Source organism: Larimichthys crocea, chromosome I, assembly GCF_000972845.2.
Source record: "Larimichthys crocea isolate SSNF chromosome I, L_crocea_2.0, whole genome shotgun sequence".
NCBI lineage: Eukaryota > Metazoa > Chordata > Actinopteri > Sciaenidae > Larimichthys > Larimichthys crocea.
In genome coordinates, this window is record NC_040011.1 from 2,777,745 (window position 1) to 2,798,828 (window position 21,084).

Consider the following 21,084-nt stretch of genomic DNA (forward strand, 5'->3'; position numbering starts at 1 on the left):
GGCCTTGTACGCATGGTCCCCCTCTGAACTGTCCACGAGCACTGTGATAAAGCCACAGTTGAGTGTTGAGCTGCACTTTGGATCACTGTGTTGAAAACTGTGTTCAGATTAGAATGTTTCCATTTGCTGATGATTATTTTATCAATTAATCAATTAAGTGTTTGGTCTGTAAACGGTGAACCCCGGAGCAGATGTTCACGCTGGCGTTGCATAAAAATGATTGTTTTCTTGTTATCAGAACTATTGCTGATTAATTTTCTACTTGATTGACGCATTGACGAGTGCAGCTCTGCAACATGCTCATGGAAGGGGGGGTCACCACAGCTGACAGAGTCCCCCTGATGGCAGCATGAATGTGCACAGCAGATTTGCTTTATGAAAATATGGTCGTCACAGACAAACAGATGGAGGACGGAGGCTTCTGTCAGTGCTGCAGGCACGATGATGGAGGCAGAGAGAGAGAGAGAGAGGGAGAGAGGGAGGGTGGGAGGAAGAACGTGTGTGTGTGTGTGTGTGTGTGTGTGTGTGTGTGTGTGTGTGTGTGGAGAGCGGTTGTGGTTGCGGCCACATACAGTAGTGGATGGTGCAGCGGGGTGGCGCAGCGCAGCAATCCACCAACGATGTAACGTTTGGGAGGAGGAGAGAAAAAAATCCGGGGAGTGTGACCAATAAGGCGGATATTGCAGCTTTACCTTTGCACATGTCCGATGTCGTCATTGGGAAACCACCATCGCACTGCCTCGGATCATCCCTGACAAAAATGGATAAGCACGGGCTGGGAATCCGGACTGATGCGGTAAGACATGGAGCTTTTGATTTGCACTAAACGTGTCGTCGTGCTCTGTGCACGGCTGTAGCTGCAGGAAGACTCGGATCACATTCTGCATTTGAACTCTTCATTCTGTTTGATTTGACATCACTGCGACGGTCACACAGATTGAGCGTGTTCACGCCGTGTATCTCATCCTCCTGTGCACACATTAAATTACATTTGAACCTTCATCAGGCTGCAAAGCGTGCGTGTTCTGAGCACAGATGGGGTGCACGGGGTTATTTGCTCATTACTGCCTGTGCAGTCATTTCCCTGCTGGCTGATGTTGGACTAATGTGTTCCCATCCTGGAACGCTGACATCATCCTCATCAGGACTGAGGCTGGAGGCAGCAGCAGCAGCAGCAGCAGTCAGGAGAGAGTACGCAGTGTTTGCTAGCTCAGCGCGTCAATGCGACGTTTGTTCGGACTTGATGCATTTCTCTGCGACCCAAGTTCGTTTGGTTTCTGACAAGGCAGGCCCTGAGCGCTGCACTGATGCAGTGTTACACAGATTGCATGGATGGTTCTGATTTTGTCATGAGTAGAGAGGCAGAACAGCCCAGAGCAGAGTTTACAGAGGCCACAATATCTGTGTAGATATAGATAGATAGATAGATAGATAGATAGATAGATAGATAGATAAGTTTTGATCAATTTAAGAACTTAATAAATTCCACTTCAAATTTGATTTTGAATTATTAATGATTTATCCCATTCATGAACTCATCATCAAGCCATGCATTGTCAAAAACCACTGACATATGATGAGCACATAACCGCCCAAAGATTCATTCATAATATATATAAAGCAATATACAAAGCAGCAAACTCTCATGAAGAAGCTGAAGCTGCACATCTATCTTAGTATTTTTGTCCCAGTTATAAGATTGGTCATCAATTTTTGGTCAGTGACTTATTTACCAAGTCTTATTCACCATGTTACTCATTCAATACAGTGAGACCAATAGAGAGGAGCCTTTCAGTCTGCAGTACCCAGGTGGCCAAATATGGGTATGACTGAAGAAAGATAGTGATGGACTGAGGAAACTACAGCACAGGCCACAACCAACACACCTAGCAACAGTTAGTGAGTTAGTACATCACTTTTATTCCTGTTTGTTGTCTGCACCTTCATATTCATTTTTCAGCAAGACTAACAAAGACTAAGACTAAGACTAAGACCCACTGAGGGGGTTGAGCCCAGTTTATTTTCTGTTGAACTCTAAGTGAATCGCCTCAAAGTTTCGTGAGATAGGCTCAGTGATTGGTGATGGTTTAATCTGACTTCAGCCATCAATCACTTGCAGTGGTTGATTAACTTTGTGAGGTGTTGTAGGTGTAGTATGAGCTAAATGCTAATTAGCATGCAAGTCTCACAATGAAGTCCATAGACTGAATAAAACATGGACGTAGTCTCTGTGACCCCGCCCACAGGCGAGAGCTGTTATGAAGCTCAGTATAGTGACTTCTTGCCAGTCCTGCCCGTACTGCCTCCCAGCTACGCTAAAAATGGGTGAAGACGTGGAGCATGGATGGACATTTTAACATTGGGACTCACTTCTGGAGCCAGCCTCAAGTGGCCTTTTGAAGAACTGCAGTTTTTGGCACTGTGTTGGCTTCACGTCAGAGCCTTTGGTTTAAACATTAATATTTATCAGGTATAGTTAGTAGTTAGTTATTGTTACCATATTCATCATCTTAGTCCATCATGGTAGCATGCTAAAATGTTCTAATTAGCAGTAAAGACAAAATACAGCTGATGTGTGATAATAATAATAAAGAAATAAACCTTGACATGATGAGTAACTTTGATATTTATATCTGTGTAGAACGCTCTGATCAGTGTGCTGTCTGTGCAGATGAGTCTTTAACTCTTCCACCCCCCACTCTTAGTCATTTATTTCTGAAGTCATTTCAGCTTTGAGGATTAGAGTTGTCTTGACACTCCTGCATTTAAACCCTGCCTGCTGGCTTTGGTTTCTTCGTCTCATCAACAGTAATGGCAAAATTAGAGAAAGAAGTGTATTCTCTCTTGTATTTTAGTCAGATTTCGTTTTTCTGACTAGTTACTACATCATTTGATCCTTCGATCATCATTTGAGGTTTTGCACACATACAGTATTTAGGTTTCTCAGAACCAAGATAAGGGCTCACCAGGATCCCGTTAACAGGGTTCTCCAGAATATATTACACTGGTTATCCATCTTGGACAGGAATATCTGCAGTCATGGATGGGCCACCCCAGTGAAGCGCACAGGAGTGCGATGCAGTTGTCTAGATGTGAGATGACTGTGGACCAGAACAGGTGCCACCTTCTAGGTGAGCAGTGGACATATATTTCTCTTTCATAGTGAACTTATGTTTAGGAACTTTGAGAATGATGTAGATAGTAGTAGAAAACACAGGCCATCCTAGAAATGTTGCTGAAGCCTCTTGGGGCTACTAAACGACATTGACAGATTTATCCCCAATGTGGCCTCCACATCAAAATGATTGAGGAAAATCATGAGGCAGTGCTGCAAATGGATGTGGAAAATGAAGCAGGAAACAGCATTTACAGAGCTGAAGAGTCAGCTAGCCAGCTCACATGTAATGGCAGACTTTAGTCAAGAGACTGCAGCACGGGATGTAAGAGGCTACTCCAGTGGAATTAGTAACAAACATGTAGAGCACACAAACCTTTGTGTATCACTGATGTACACATAGAAATATCATCCTGTGTAGTGTGTGTGTGTTCCTTTATTGAGAAGAGTTTGTGATGCTCACAGAGACAATAGAGGAGCTATGTTCCACTAAAGAACTAACCTAAATAAGAACTCATGTCAGTGTGTTCTGTGTATTGTTCAGTGAAACAAGTACACTGTTTCTGGAAAGAGATGTTTGTAATGTAAATCTTTAACACTATGAAGAGCACAAGACTACATTACCACGACGCTGTCTGAGATATTCCCTCAAACATCTCCTTTAGTTTACTGGGGGGACTTCTTACAGTCTGTAGTTGGTCTCACCATCTTGATCTTGTCAGTTTGGCAGATATTAAGCAATTCTGGATTGCTAACCGCTCAACCCAGACCCCCAGGCTGTTGATGTTAAAATAATAACAGCATTATACTGATATTTTATAGCACTTTAGGTAGGAATAGGTGAGATTTAAGGCTAAAAATTGAACTCACACTTTACTGAAACATTGTTGAAGACTGCTTAATAAAACATCTTCATATCATCTCTGAATTCAAAGGCCTAATTATTTGACCCTCGGCTGACAGCTTCTTTAATTGCAGTGCTATGGGTCACTGAACACTAAGAAAGTATAGCTCACTGACTGAATTATAATTGAGCTTGCAACCCAATATTAAGTATTGCTGCCATTCTTTTGTGCACAGTGTGTGTAGTTACTTGGCTGACTCACAATCCCAGCTGTATGAGTGGAAAGTGGAAGAATGACACATAACCTAATTTCTGTTAGGAGCCACGTAGTGGAAGATATGGCCTTTCTTTCCCCTTTCTCTGACCTCGCTGTGTAGTGTTCTATGGCATACATCATCTTAATACGCTTACTGCAAGTGTCCCATGGTCTTGGTATACCTTAATCTAAGCATTATATCTTCTTGATACCTCCATACTGCAACCATTACATTCTTATTGTACTGTACATACATACACTTTTGTGCAAGCTTTACATAATCTTGACACACCTTACTACGAGCGTTACATCATCTTAATACACCTCACTGACACCTCACTGCGTGTTGCAGTATCGTGATCCAATTTGATACACAGTCTTCATTATCTTAGTACACCGTACTATGAGTGTTACATTGCTATGATATGCTTAGTGTTACATCGTCTTCGTACATCTCATTCTGTGTTAAGTGTCATTAAATGTTACATTATAATCCATTGAACACAGACGAGATTGTCAGCCAGCTCTTAGTGTTTCCATTCCAGGTGTTCTGATTAGAGGAATTACCCACATTACATGACGTTACATGAAAATATATTAGCATCATCACTTGGATTCTTACTGTCATTGATATCATATCCTGCAGGAGAACTCACTCACTGTATGAAGGCATGTATAAAGCTTTATTTACATGTCCTCTCTATGCCATGTCTAATTTGCAAGATAAATCTGTAGAGCTATAGATTTGGATATGAATGAAGCGAGTGTCAGTGTTCCAAGAACCATGGTGCCTATGCAGATGTTGTCACTCCTATTGTTTTTCTTTTTTTAAGAAGTGGTTTTGTGGCTGAATATACAATTTCAATCAGGAGAGACTTCATTTAAATAAAATATATTTATTGATGTGCACAATAAATAAATCCCCTGACGGAGCCTGGACAATGGTGGTGGTGGTGAGGTCATAAAGGGAATGACTGAAGATCTGGATGTGATGAAGAGTGGACTTCTGATGAGCTCCACATGGGTACTGCTACTGATTGACTAGGGGTTAATGTTTTAGTGGAGGGTCGCAATGATTTGACACTGTAATGACCGCTGACAGCAGCAGCAGGATGGAGGACAGATTTAAAGTTTGATTGGCTGATGAGATTGTGGCAGAATCTGGTTAGTTTAACTTTAAGAGTAACTGCCCATGCCCAGCTGAATAGAGAGAGATTCCTGAGTGAGCTTTGTTACTGTCACAGCAGTGTGTGAGTGAAGTGAGTATTCTGCTCATCTGAGTTACTTCAATCAACTCTAATTATCTTCAAACTGAGTGAAGCCCATGGGGAATGAAAAAAAAGCAATCACCATTGGAGCTCTGATTCACCATTCACCATGGAAACGGGTAAATAAAGATCAGATCCTCCATTTTAATCCAGCTGAGATAGACTTCACTGTGTGCCAATCCAGACCATAATATTTGATTTAAAAAGTCAGTAAGTTAACACTGTTACATTTTATTCAGCATAGTCCACTCATTCATCAATTAACAGACCTAAAGTGCTGGAATCCAACTGTTCATTATGAATGTATGCATATATCCATTATCATTATCATTATGTACAAATGAAAAAAGATCTCAATTCCATTGTCAGTGGGAATCCGAAGGATTGAAGTTGACTTACCATGATTATCATTCAGACAGGAGCCTGGTCACAATGAAATACAGAGGGCCAAGATGTGCTCACCTTCCATGATCCACCATCCACACTCATCTGCTCAACCAGAACTCCGACAGAGAGCTCAGTTAACCTGCGGGTCCTGGTCACACCAGGGGGTTGATTTTAAATGGTAAATAGACTGTACTTATATAGCGCCTTTCTAGTCTTCCGAAAAATCTATCATAAAGAACATTAAGTAAGTATGATTGTTAAAATAAAAAATACATTATTCAGACAGAGAATTCTGTAAAAAGTTACTAAAAATATCAGGAAAACTCATCCCTGATAAAACACAGGACATAATAAATTTTTAAAAAATCGTTTGACACAAACGTCCTGCAGTTCTTTTATTTACTGTTTGGTTTCAATGTTCAGTTTATCAGTTGGTCTGTTCTGTTATTGTTATGCATTGGATATAATATGGAAAAATGTGTCACTTAGTCAGAGGTTGTCAGTGTACTTAATGATAGGATACTTAAGGGAAGGTTGATACCTCCTTACTGCAACCATTACATTCTTATTCTTCATACAGTTTTGTGCAAAGTTTGAAGCTTTAGCAGATCAGGCCTCAGGTTTTTATCATGCCATGACTTAATGGTTACACTCTACTAGCTACACTACCTTTTAGTGCCCACACTTAAATATACTAATAATAAATATATAATATACTATAATTTACTATTTTTACTTCAATCTATGTTCTATTGTTGGTGGTGATCCCTGGTTTTGTTAGCTAGCTGCAGTTGTGAAAAAACTGTTCTTGTGACGTGAAGTTTGATCCAGATGGACTGCAGTAAGGTTTGAGTGTCAGCCACAATCTTACCTGCTCACATGAAGGTGCAGATTCTGCAGGGATGGCAGATTGTAGCTGATCACCTTATGCCAAATGATACGCTGCAGTCTGCCCTTGTCCCTGGCAGACCATCCTTACCCCCTCCATCATTATCTGGTACAAGGAGATGAGGATAGTCTGCCAGGGACAGGGGCTTGGTGAGGGAGCTGATGTTCAGTTCCTATTGAGGTACCCAGGAAGAGGAAAGACTTGGTGTACAGAAATTTACAAGAATCTCTCCTGAAAAGACACTGTGATTGTCATCAGAATAAGACATCAAAAATAAGATAGTAAAGGTCATGGCTCTTTCTAAGATATCTATGGTACCATCATAGAGGCAACTAAACATTGTTTTACAATACACAACATTATTATGTGTGTTATACTACCAGTAATTAAGTCTGAATAAGTAAGTTTATGAAATTAAGTGTCAAAATCAGGTAAAAATGAATTCTCAGCTCCAGGACTATGGGGGCGTGTCCTCTGAACATGCTGAAGCCACACCCACTCGTGGGAGCAGTCAAGCAGCCATTTTGAAGCGACTGAAACGTGTCAGATGAGTTCAGAAAATGACATGACTAACTCTGAAACACTCTGAGCTGGGATGAATTCTTTATCTCTCTGCTAGGGGTGCAGGGGTATGCTCTGGGGGGCCTCAGTGTGTCATTATCATGCCACCCTCGAACTGTGAAAAACAGTTTGAACCTCTACAACCTCTCCACATTTTAATAATAAGTCTTTTCACATTTTCAGCAACTACTTTTCAACATATGTATCTAATGTATTCTAAAAGAAATCTCTGAATTGCCTTTACACAGACCTTTTACACAGCAAAATCACTCATATTTTTTTATTATAACCTTGTTATTTTGAAAATTGCTCAATTTATAAAATTGATAAATGTAGGAAATAAATGTGTGCAAAGAACACAAGGCATGACCATGTTGGACTCTGATGTGTGATGTCACCCACAGTTTTCTGAGAGCTGCTATGGAGCTTAGTGTGGTGGCCCTGGTTATCTCCATCTTGGCAGTCCTGCCTCCACCACTTCCCGACTAATTTTAAAAATGGTCATCTGTGATGGTACCTTTCTGTCAATCAAAGCCCCGTCAGTACAGTTGTCATGAACGGGGAAATTAACTATAGAGACCAAAACAGTTTTTTGTACCAGGCTGTAAACATGTTTATTTCCAGCCTCAAATGGACAATAGAGGAACTGCAGTTTTTGCGTGTTGGGTTCATTTCACAGCCACAGAGGATATCTCTTGGTTGGATTGAGCGTTCAGGACAATAATGAGTGTGGATGGTTTTTAAAGCCGGTTTTAAATAGGATCCATTTCCAGTCAACCACACATGTGGCTGTTTGACTAGGGGTTGAAGATTTGTTGTTTTTTGTGGTCATAAAATTTGAACATGACCTTCACTGAGGTGTTACTGCACTCTGACGGTTGACATTTACAAATACACTTGGCTGCAGTTGCCACTGGATTTTAGGAAGACATCAGCCGTGTCATCACTGTAATCATGCTCCATCTGCTATAGTCTGAGCGTCTGCTCGACCAGTTGCTCCATCTGGGTCAGCTCCTTCTCCTGGGGTGGTGTCACACAGGTTGGAGCAGCTTGTATTTTTTGTTTTTTATTTATTTGTCAGTAGGGCTGCAACGATTCCTCGAGTAACTCGATTAACTGGATTACAAAAAATGATCGAGGAATTTTCTCTGCCTCGAAGCCTCGATTAATTAAAAGCTTCATGTTTCGCACAGATTCTTTTTAGTGTGACATAACATGCTTACGTTACAGGCTATGCGTCCCCTGAAAAGTGGAAGTAGACGGAAGGGATGGATGTGTTGATGTTCAGAACGGCAGACGCCGGGACAGAAAACAGCGAAAATGAGCAAACGGAAGCGGAAGTAATAAGGATACCATAATTTTCAGAGTAGAAGTCGCTACTTTTTTCACACGCTTTGAACCCTGCAGCCTATACAATGGTGCGGCTAATTTCTAGATTTTTGCTGGCCAACGAGGGGGCACTCTCTGGCAGTAAATGCAACAGTGAGACAGATGTGGGGAAAGATTATGTGCCGAAGAAGACACTAGTTTTGATTTTGAACTGTCATTTTATGCATCATGCATACAGCCTCATCATGGAAAACACACAAAGAAATGCATATGATGCAGCTTTTCAGTTAAAGCCAATCGATCTGGTTGTCAAAGAAGGAAATAGAGCTACTGCACGTAATCTTGGCATCCCGTGTTGGTGCCGTGTTGATGGTGTGTTGGTGCTGTGTTGATGGTGTGTTGGTGCCGTGTTGATGGCGTGTTGGTGCTGTGTTGATGGCGTGTTGGTGCCGTACTGCTGATTTTCAGGCACAGTTTGAAAAAAAGCATGTCTTAAATTAAAACTAAAGAAAATCTTCCGTGTACCGTCTTTCTATGTAAATATCATGTTACAACATAAAAGCCTGCGGCTTATATTCAAGTGCAGCCTATATATGTACAAAATGTATTTTCTTTTCAATTTAGCTGGTGCGGCTTATATTCAGGTGTGCTCAATAGTCAGAAAATTACGCTAATAATTTTATCCGATTACTTGATTAATCGATGGAATATTCGAAAGAATACTCAAATATAAAATATTTGATAGCTGCAGGCCTATTTGTCAGCAGTATTTTTATTAATTCCTGCATCTTTGTAAATCTATTTTTTTTTTCATTACATGTATTCATATATCTGGTACTTTTAGGATTTGCTTGTAGAGTGAGCACACAGGCTTAAGTGAAGTCACACCTGCCCGTGACCACATTTATATACAATACGATGGGGAAAAATCATAGTATGTACTAAAAGCTATGATATTTAATATGTGTAGCAGGTGTGGTAACTTCTCCGTTATTTAAATGTCAGGATTCAAATCAAATCAATTTTATTTGTATAGCCCAAAGTCACAAAGTACATTTGCCTCAGAGGGATTTACAATCTGTACAGGGAGTGACACCCTCTGTCCTTAGACCCTCGGTTCGAGTGAGGAAAAACTTGCCCACAAAAACCCTTTTAACAGGGAAAAAAATGTGGAAGAAACCTCAGGAAGAGCCACAGAGGAGGGATCCCTCTCCCAGGACGGACAGACGTGCAATGGATGTCACGTGTACAGGACAAATCAACACAAACATATTGTACAATGACTGATAAAATGACAATGAATTATAATGAATGATAAAAATGATTACAGTAATAGATATGGTAGTAATAATGACAGTAATAATATATGTAGTGGGCGTCATGCAGGATCACAGCAGCAGCCACGATCCACGAGAACCTGCTGGACGACAGAGAACAGAAACTCCGGGGAAGTTTGGTTAGTAACATGCATTAATGAGACATGTCCACAGATGGAGAGATATGGAGAGATATGGAGAGATATAGATATATATATAGAGAGCGAGTGAGATATAGAGAAATATAGAGAGGATTGACTGAATTATTGATCCACAGCATCTGGACATATGTTAAATTCATGCAGATTTTGAATGCAGTCTATCATCAGAGGCACCAAAAAACATAATTTATCATCCACAGGACAGAATTCATGATTTCTCACAGACACCAAAGTAAAGGCTTTTTACTGTTTAATCCTTGACTTAATCAAAGTCAATATAAACTTATTTATTGTATAGAAAGCTTTAGACATCTATGCTTATAAATATCACTGACACTGACAAGATCAAGCCTGGCAGTAAACAAACAATATTCTGTCTCCTCTAACCCTCTCTGTGATCTCATTATATAACTGAGACATTGTCTTTAACCTGTAATTGAATGTATTTTGTATTGCCAAATGGCTGACATAAACAAAAAATAATGATTGAACGAGTAACAGGTAATAATCAAATAACTATTTTGTACTTTTTTTACTGCTTGACAACAGGAGCAGAAATCATAAAGCCAGTTGTATTAAAACACAGTGTAGGTCATGTCAAAGAAGCCACCGGGCTGTTTTCCACTGACCCAGTGTTGACTGCGATGCAGAGTGTTGTTTTCTGCCAGTCATTTTCCTGTTCAGGTGTTTTTTGTGTGGTTGGAGATCTGCAGTAGGATGAAATTAGGGGGTTGCAATCTGCAACTACAACACTAGATGCCACTAAATCCTACGCATTTTTCCTTTAACTTAAACCTAAAAATGGCTTTGTTTGTACTTTATTTGTGAGGATCAGGTTTAGGGTAAGGGTCACTTCCTAGGGAATGCAATATGTGAAGGGATGAGGCCAAGAGTCAAGATACTAATATTTTGCATTTGTTTTGAATGTAATACTAGTTTTTTCATTACAAATGATAATATTAGCTTAACAAATGAACAACTGAATGTTTGAAAATGGACATTAATTTCAGAATATATGTTTAGCTTTTATGACAGCATGCACTGGACCCCATGAGTTTGTGTAAAACCTGATGACTCATGTTATCCGTGAGCAGGATCAATGAGATTTGACAATGTTCCAAAGAGCTTATTGTGATGTTACAGAGTGTTTTAGAGTTCCATGCACTGCTGTCTTAGAAACATTGAGTCTAGCCGTGATTTGATGCAGAGAAAGTCTCTTTTTGCTTAGAATGACATACCCAAACGCATGATTATTTGTTTGTTTATTATATATAATACATATGTATAAGTATATACAGAGCCGGCCCGTGGCATACGCAGTATAGGCAAATGCTAAGGGCGCCATCCATCCAGGGCACGCCACAAATGAGGGAAGAAAAAAAAGAGTAACTTTCACTTTTCTTACACTAAAACTCGTTGGTACTATTATTTGTTGATATGAAAAAATAAGTTCAGGTTAATTTAACTGAATAGCAAAGCCTATTAAATAATAATAACAATAATACTTTCCTACCCCCCCCCTCCTCTGACTGATTAGACTCTACCTGCTCTCAGTTTTTTTGACGTCACCTCTTACTGACAATAATAATGTGAAAACAACAAAATCTCTCTGGTGCTCGGGGGACGGAAGAAAAGAAAAGAAGAGGAGGAAAAACGAGACAAAGACAGAGGTACAGTAAAGATGATGTCATGTATTTATTTGTCTGTGGCAGAATATTAGTAACTTTCAGCCTAACACAGTTTGATAATCAATAAATAGCGTTACCTTGTGTCAGTTAATGTGATGGGTGGGCCTAACAGCTGTTATGAAAATAATAATGCAGGTAACTCCTCCCACCTTACATTTCTCAGGCTTATTGGTAAAGATTAGATCTGTTCAGCAGGAGTTTACATCTGTCTACATTTTCATTAACATGTGGTTATCTAACGTTTTCTCTGCTTGTAATTGTCAGTCAAATGTTTTTCATTTTCCACACTTTAATATATCAGAGCTGTAAGGCTGGTTGTTTGTTGTGTTACACTTCATATTGTCTAAAGTGTGTTTATAGTGTTAAACTTTACATCAGTGTTAAAGTGCACATCATTAATGTTAATACTTAGCATTCCCATATGTTATACTACACTTTAGTACGGTGGCCGGGAACCCTCAATGCTGCAAAAAAAAAGAAACGCTGCAAACAAAAAGAAACAGCGCTACAAATAAAAGAAACGCTGCAAACAAAAAGAAACAGCGCTGCAAATAAAAGAAACGCTGCAAACAAAAAGAAACAGCGCTGCAAATAAAAGAAAGAAAGAAACGCCACGCCAAATAAAAGAAAACAGCACTGCAAATAAGAACTTCACAACGGAAGTAATTACCGGGGACTATTTTTGCCGGTGCACCTGTAGTTTTTTATGTGAGCGAAGAAGAAAAGTACAGAAGCGTTATGCATTCACTTGAAAAAAATAAATTAGACACCTGATCTCGTAATTACGAGATATGGAAAGGCGCCTTATTGGCCACTGCACTTCGATAAATTAGAAAGATATTGCACTTCTAGATCAATAACTCTTAATTGAAACGTTGTTTAAACACCAAAACGCATATTTTCAACCATGTAGACAGAAACGAGCTACAACCTAATTTCATCACAACGGCTACAACCTAATGTTCATCACAACGAGCTACAACCTAATGTTCATCACAACAAGCCATCCTCTGAGCCACACCAACAACATTAGTGTTTACTAAGACTTTTCTAACTTCTGGGAATTTTCTATTAGGAATATTAATCAATAACTTTAATATGATACCGTACTGCGGTAACGCTATCTACACTTTAAAATCTAGTGCCGACTACATCAGTTTGTACGGTACAAACCGGGTACGGTACGTAAAAAGGACTTGAAAATCACCCCAGAAGTAGCTGGGAAAATGTATAACAAGAATCAGGTGGAGTTGTCAGAAAACAATTTGATTTTTTATTTAATGACTTTTCTAAATCTGCATATGTATCTTAGAAAAAGGATTATTATTTGATTTCTGAGTTTCCGAGGTGTACATGAAGGCACCATGAAGACGCTTTACCATACAAACTGATGTAGTCGGGCACTAGATTTTAAAGTGTAGATAGCGTTACCGCGAGTACTGTATCTATTAAAGTTATTGATAATTCCTAATAGAAAATTCCCAGAAATTATGAAAAGTCTTAGTAAACACTAATGGTTGTGGTGTGGCTCCGAGTAGGGCTGTTGTGATGAACATAGGTTGTAGCTCGTTGTGATGAACATTAGGTTGTAGCTCTGTTGTGATGAACATTAGGTTGTAGCTCGTTGTGAGACATTAGGTTGTAGCTTGTTGTCGTCTTACTATGGTTGAAATATGCGTTTTGTGTTTTAACAACGTTTCAATAAGAGTATTGATCTCAGAAGTGCCAATATCTTTCTAACTTTACCGAAGTGCAGTGGCCAATAAGGCACCTTTCCTTATCTCGTAATTACGAGATCAGGTGTCTATTTTATTTTTTTCAAGTGAATGCAATACGCTTCTGTACTTCTTCTTCTTCGCTCACATAAAAAACTACAGGTGCACCGGCAAAAATAGTCCCTGGTAATTCACTTCCGTTGTGAAGTTTCTTTTATTTGCCAGCACTGTTTTTTTATTTGCAGCAGCAGCGTTTCTTTCTTTTATTTGCAGCGCTGTTTCTTTTTGTTTGCAGCGTTTCTTTTATTTGCAGCGCTGTTTCTTTTTGTTTGCAGCGTTTCTTTTATTTGCAGCGCTGTTTCTTTTTATTTGCAGCGTTTCTTTTATTTGTAGCGCTGTTTCTTTTTGTTTGCAGCGTTTCTTTTATTTGCAGCATTGAGGGTTTTCCGGCCACCGTAATTTAGTACTTATTTGCATTCTGCTAATCAGCAGTTCACTGTAATGATAATAAGACTGAATCTAATTTGCATTTCAGAAATAATTGCATTGATATGATACATGTACAGAATAGGGGAAATCATGCCTCACTTAGGTTTTTAATTTTTAGTATTCCGTTTTATTTTATTCTTGGTGTCATGTTTGTTTATGATCAGACTGTAACACCCAGTGGTTTCACACACTCCTCTTCTCTCTTCAGATGTGCTGCTGAGATATCTGAATCCCACCACTGCCAATCTTGGACCATCACCAGTTATATTCATTAGTATTTTTGTACATTACCTATTTTTATTTATTTATTTGTATTTGTATTCTATGATCTTTGTGTTTACTGTTTTGATTGGGCAGCTTGTTTTGTAAAAATAAAAAAAATAAAAACTAACTATTCAGTTTCTTGTGCGTTTGTATGTAAATTGGCAGTGCTGCGATGCAGAGGGCGCCAAATTGGTTAGGGCTGGGACTGAGTATATGTACACACATAGGTACATGTTTTTGAATGCTGTCATTTCAATCTTGTCTGTAGCCTTGCTTTATATTCTCAAGAAAACAAATACTGTCATCTTTACTCAGTTACATAGAACATCATCTAAGTCAGACTCAATTTGCACCTGGTATTAACTTGGTATTATCATGCAGTGTTCCAATCACAAGTAGGTAGCTCTAAGTTGCTGATGGCCCTGCTAACAGATATGTGTATAATGTATATGCCCAGATATTTAACATGTGTAGCAGGTGTGGTAACTTGACAATATAATATATCTGATGAGCAGTTGGCAGCTAATGCCATCATATTACAATATGTCTCTGTTGATTTGTTCTGTACACGTGACATCCATTGCACGTCTGTCCGTCCTGGGAGAGGGATCCCTCCTCTGTGGCTCTTCCTGAGGTTTCTTCCACCTTTTTTCCCTGTTAAAGTTTTTTTGTGGGCAAGTTTTTCCTCACTCGAACCGAGGGTCTAAGGACAGAGGGTGTCACTCCCTGTACAGACTGTAAAGCCCTCTGAGGCAAATGTACTTTGTGACTTTGGGCTATACAAATAAAATTTGATTTGATTTGATTTGATCTGTATGAATGTGTGTGAATGAGATATGTAGTGTAAAAGCACTTTGAGTGGTCAAAAGACTAGAAAGGTGCTATACAAGTACAGTCCATTTACTTGACAATGTGTCCATACTTTTGACGTTGCCATCATAGAAGTAAGTTTGAAGTCAAAACTAATTAAAGAAACTTATTTTAGAATGAATGTTATGAAGAAAGACAAGACAATAAAAATATGACAAGGATAGTTCAGAATAGTTTATTAATTCTTTCATTCATCTTTATTCATTCATTTTAGTAACCCCTGGAGTGTTCACTGTTTTTGTAAGCAAAGAAGCTGTGAAAGGAAAACATATTACATTAGCATTAATCTCCCATTTATACTAGCCATACTTATTTAGGTTATATGTTGCTAATACCTAGCTGTTGCCCAGTCAAAGTAAGATATGGGGGAGGGCCTGTTGTCTTTGCACATAAAACAAATCACATCGGTCTCCCAAAAAAAAAAAATTGATAATCTTGTCACATGATTATGTGGAAATTCATAAACTCACTGCATAAACTCATTTAAGGACACACACATGCCCTTGTCTAATCTGGCTGTAGCTAGAGAATCCAGAAGGCTTCTGCCACCCCTCCACCACCTAAATTACAACACCACAATTCATTTTCATGTGGAAGATCACAGCAAGCAGAAAACCCTTGGATTAAATTTGCAACACAGCTCTTTTTTTTTCACAAACAAATCTGCCAGGCTGAATATGTTGCACAAATCATAAACATATTCTGTGTTTTGTTTAATACTTCTGCTGAAGTTGAGTTTAGGGACTAATTTGCTACTTAGTAACCCATATGAATTTTAATTCTTCTCCTTACATAGTTCCTGGAACAAATTTTTAATACCTGGATAAATGTCACTGACTGATATTCTTTGTTTACTTCCAGGCAACATCAACATTAACGCAACTTGATGGAGAAAACTAGAGGAGTCCCTTTAAGATGACACGCACAGACCCGCCTGACATACTGGTATCAACTGTGCATCAAGATATAAAAGTGGTCCCCATTTCTTCACACTACAAGTCCTTGCAACCCTCCAAACAATGTGATTCTATAAATTACAGCAAACTGGAGGACAGTAAGAGCAAAGTAAATAAGAGGCACTGCCGTACCTTTGACTATAGGTCATTGGAGTACCCAAAATCACACACATACTCAATGGAGTCCCCATACAGGAAGGCTGACAAGCATGCAGCTAACCCAGACATTGCCTGGAATGCCTTGGGACGCCAGCAGAGATATCGCTTTTCTGCTCCGGACATTTTCAGCCATAGGTTAACTCCTCAACCAATGGCTGCAGATATGGCCAGTGAGGTAGTTGTCCCAGAACAAAAAAGAAGGACTAGGTCAAAAAGTGCCCCTCGGGTCCAGACCAGCCTCACCCCTGTGTCTTTTGAAGGGTCCTCATCTTCCGGAAGGAAGGGCAGAGAGTCCCAAAGGGCTCCAAGAGACTCTCGCTGGAGACCAGAAGTATCACCACGTAGGGAGTCCTCCTATGCAGCAACTAGGGCTCATATGCATGAAGTCCATCCCATTAAGTTGCAGCCTCAAATGAGTGACAGTGGTAAATATTCACCTCACTATGGTGCTGATCATTCTGAGGATGGAGGGCTAGATAAACCAGCAACGAGTCCTCATGTAAGGTGTAGGGTGGACATCAAACCCGATGACGCAGCATTACATAATTCAGGACGGAAACAGGCTACACCTCAAATGGACATACCCTGGCAGAGGCACCACAGTGCAGGGAGTAGGAGTCTGACTGTGCCACGCCATTTCTCCTACTCTAGAACACCAACTCCAACTGATTCATTAGGTACAGAGAGCAGGCAAGCTTATCAATATTCCCGCAGCATGCCAAATAGTTACTTACAACCCATGGAAATTCCTTTGCAAAGAATGCCTTCATCAGGTGATTACTATGGTAGGGAACGCAGAGCTCATTCCAGTCCTAATGTGCCAACCAAGTTCTTTTATGCAGATGACCCAGGGAGATACGTTACCACTGCCCCTCCTCAGCCAAGTCCTTACTTTCATGATGAACGTTACACACCAGGACAAACATATTCTCCAAAAGTGCAATATGTGCAAGATCCAAGGACTCGAATGGTGCATGCTGTAGCTACAAGACCTTATTATCCTGAGGTGGAGACCTATCCATACTCTGTGCAGACGGGGTATCCCAAACCCTATGCAGCAAATGAACCAGGCCCATACATTATACAGACACCCCCAACAAGAATATTTTATGGGGATGATCCAAGATCTTATCAAATCCAGACAGCCCCGCCAAGGTTTTATTATTCCAGCGACATGTATGCAATGCCACCAGAGCATCACATCCCAGCAAGGGCGTATTATACAGAGGGCAGAAGACATGCTAGAGTCATTCAGGCACAGACAGATGACTGGTATGGCTCAGATGCATCTGGTTATTCCACCAATCCTGCCTCATATGTATCCCAAGTCACTCCAACCAGAGTCCGTCAAGACCCTGCATTAACACCATGGTATGCCAACCCCTGTGTAGAACCTCAAAGAATTGGCACAGATTCCAAATCTTACTCAAGGTCATGGGACAATATTCTCAACTCTCGTGTAGAGAGGGAACAACCTCTTCCTGTTCAGCGGGGTCAGAGCTATGATGATCTTCTTGAGTCCAGAAAGCCTGCAACAGCCACAGGTGACAAACCACAACCAGTGGTTGTCAATCTCTCCAGTTCACCAAGACGCTATGCAGCCTTATCAATGTCTGATAATTCGCTAATTGACAAAAGCCCAACAGAGACATCAAAGAGCACTACTGGTAAACTCTGGTTTGTGACTCCTGAGATAACAATCACTGATAATGACATTCGACCAGGGAAACTTAATAAGGCTGAAGGACGGTCTGCCAGTTGGGACATTCTTGACTCCAGAAGCACTGAGGGTCCAGAACTGACTCAGCGTGACTTTCAAAGCTCAACCAAAGAGAAGACACATGACAATGCCTCACTACAGCAAAGCCTTGAACAACTGGATGAGCTTCTGGCAGATCTTGTGACTGATTACAAACCACCCAGTAGAAGAGCAAGTGAGGATATTCTAGATCAACTTAAGAAGTTAATTGATGAGGAAGAAGCAGTATCTCTGTCCAGAAAGAGCTCAAAGGCAGGTACAGAGGAACCACCTCCTCTTGACAAGCAGCCAACCTCATTTAGAATGAATCCTGATGCTTTTAGAGACATGGATGGGGCCAGTGATGCAATGAAGAGTGCCGATGAGTGCTCCCCAGATCAGAGCCCAGATGAGGATGATACCATGATGTGCTCTAACAATAAATGCCGGAGGACAGAGACTCTATTTAACGCTTGCCTATATTTTAAATCCTGCCACAGCTGCTACACTTACTACTGCTCTCGTAACTGTCGCAGGGAGGACTGGGACATTCATAAAGAAAGCTGTCTCTATGGAAGAATTGGCAGCACATGCCGTCACATCATTAAACACTGCCGGGAGACTGCTGAAGTCCATAAAGCCTTCTCCCGCATTGCCAAAGTTGGCTACCTTTCTCGAGGTAGAGGAGTTCTCTTCCTTGGTTTTCCAAACCCTTTGTCATCCAGTAACTTCCTGCAGTATGGTCTGGATAGTCTACTTATGTCTCCTACATACCTGTCCCTACGAGAGCTTGAAAGCTTCAAGGACAATCTAGGGGAGTACTGTAAGGAGTTGCAGGAAGCTGGTAAAGAGTATGACCCTAACGAATGTTTCATCTTGAATGTATCTATTGCTGTCGGTGAGCAATTGCCTGAGGGGCCATCACCAAGGAACCAAGCTCCAACTGTCAGAAAATATGCAAAGGTAGCACTGGCTTCATTCAGCCCTGAAAGAAAGGTTCACAAGAAAGAGAGTGACATGGAAACACTGATCCTCACTCCACCCCCAGGAACAGCAGATATCGACAAAGAGGGAGAGGAAGGCAGGAAGGCCAGGGAGATCTGTTTCATCAACATACAACGGGAGTTAAGGATTCGAGGGGTTTTCCTACGCCACGAATACCCACAGGTATATCAGCAGCTCTGTGAGTTTGTGGAAAGTAACAGAAGGTTCACACCCACAACTATTTATCCTATTGATAAGAGGACCGGTAAACAGTTTATGTGCATGATTATGGCTGCCTCAGAGCCCAGGACTTTGGACTGGGTAGGCACCCCGCATCTCCTTGATGACATAATTTAAGTGTGCCCTTTGTTGTAAATATATATGTATAGAAATACATATATATTGTTACACATATTTATATATCAATCCAATTACAAACATTTGTAGATAAGTATTTTGTTATCAAAATTATATATATTCATGTCTGCTTGGTCAGTATTATTCTTTTTCAGAATATTTCCTGTCAGGTGCAGAATGAGTACAGTACATTATTTATTTTACTCTTTTTAACAAGTACATACTTTTTATCCACCACAAGTCATTTATCTGTATCCTGGTCATTTACTGTTACAACACATCCCCTTTGGTAGGGATTACCTGAACTGACTTTCTGGTATTTTAATTTATTCAAATTGTTAGTAAGAGCTGTATGTTCTTCTAAACTTGGCCTCTTTAAACGGGAGTCTCAGTTTCTGTAAGTGAGTACAACATGACTATTCATATGTTATTGGTATATCAGGCAGAAAATGTTAAACATTATTTTCTTAGCCACATAACACTTTCTATGCAAAGTTGCTTCATGAGCTAAGTACCACATTCCTGTAGAAGGAGTTGTTTCTATTATTATCTTATCATTATATATATTATATTTATATTTATTATTATATTATATATATTGTAAAGAGGCTTTTTGTTGAAATTGACATAAAATGTTGAAAGTTTTTGTGCAACGTGAATCCTCATCATAAGAAAATGAAAAGATAAAAAAAGAGATGTACTACTCAAAATGTCTATATAAAAAAAAGGCACACATATATTGTTGCTTAGATAGGAGTACTATACTGAAAGTTAACATGTTCCTCTAATGCTGTACTTGAAGAGGCTAAATTCAGTACTTTTTTAATTCTGCACTGCAGAATTAACGGTGAGCCGCTAGACTTGAAAGCAACCCCACAATATTGAAATTGTGCCAGTTACCAGCCACACAGTAGGTGTTGGCCTGTACTGTTCAGTTTTAAACACTGTGAATAGTGAGAGTTATCTACTACAAAAGCAAAATGGTTTAATACCAAGAAATCATGCAATTTCCTATAACGCGTGAAGTTGATGAGTTGTATTTTTAGACATATAACAAATAAAAATATATGAATTAGCAGCAGAAGTTATTGTCCTTAGAACAAGGTGAGCCAGACTTGGCACAGTGCTATATGAAACATAAATGCTTGAAGAAGACATTAGTTGTGTATTTGTGCTGCACTAAGTTTATTACGTGTGATTTATATTGTCCTTTTTTCAGTTTGCAAATCAGAAACCATTGCATTGCTCATTGGTTGAAATTTTAGCAACATGTTGCCTCATCTTCCCAGATACAGTACATTTCTTCATTTTGTTTTTGTAGTGTACTAAATCCCAAATTTTCTCCCACCACAGTGATGGGATTTGAATCTTACCACTGAGTGAAAAAAATCTACACCGTAGCTGGAAACACACTGTACACCGTGCTAATATCCAAACTAGTGCAGCAGGTAAATGGTCTGACTGACCCATTGATGACTGACTCGTGATGTATCTGGAAGATGTGAATGAGCATTTGTCAATCAGACCTCAGTAAGTTGAATAAGCTGTTTTCTCCCATTATAATCATTGTTGCCTGTCAACTTTTCCCTTGTGGTTTACGCTTTCCTTAGAGTTTGTAAGACAAAGTACAGTGAAACTTGAAGCACACATATATTGAAAATCCTGTTTCACTGAGTTACACTCGTTGGCTGAAAGGACGTGCTGTACAGATTCAGTGAAAGTTGCTGCATGTGACTCT

The 21,084-nt window shown here is 39.8% G+C and overlaps 1 protein-coding gene across 2 annotated transcripts; it reads left to right on the forward strand.

The window, feature by feature from the left end:
• The first annotated feature begins 507 nt into the window (after positions 1 to 507).
• On the forward strand, positions 508 to 19,858 carry ajm1 (apical junction component 1 homolog). Of its 2 annotated transcripts, XM_027288646.1 has the most exons (3): positions 508 to 796; positions 3,026 to 3,131; positions 16,014 to 19,858. In XM_027288646.1, the coding sequence occupies exon 3, from the start codon at positions 16,068 to 16,070 to the stop codon at positions 19,344 to 19,346; it is 3,279 nt and encodes a 1,092-aa protein (XP_027144447.1). In that variant the 5' UTR covers positions 508 to 796; positions 3,026 to 3,131; positions 16,014 to 16,067; the 3' UTR covers positions 19,347 to 19,858. The 2 variants fall into 2 exon arrangements, with proteins under 2 accessions (XP_027144447.1, XP_010748775.1); XM_010750473.3 differs by lacking the exon at positions 3,026 to 3,131 and having other exon boundaries at positions 509 to 796.
• Positions 19,859 to 21,084: the final 1,226 nt, after the last annotated feature.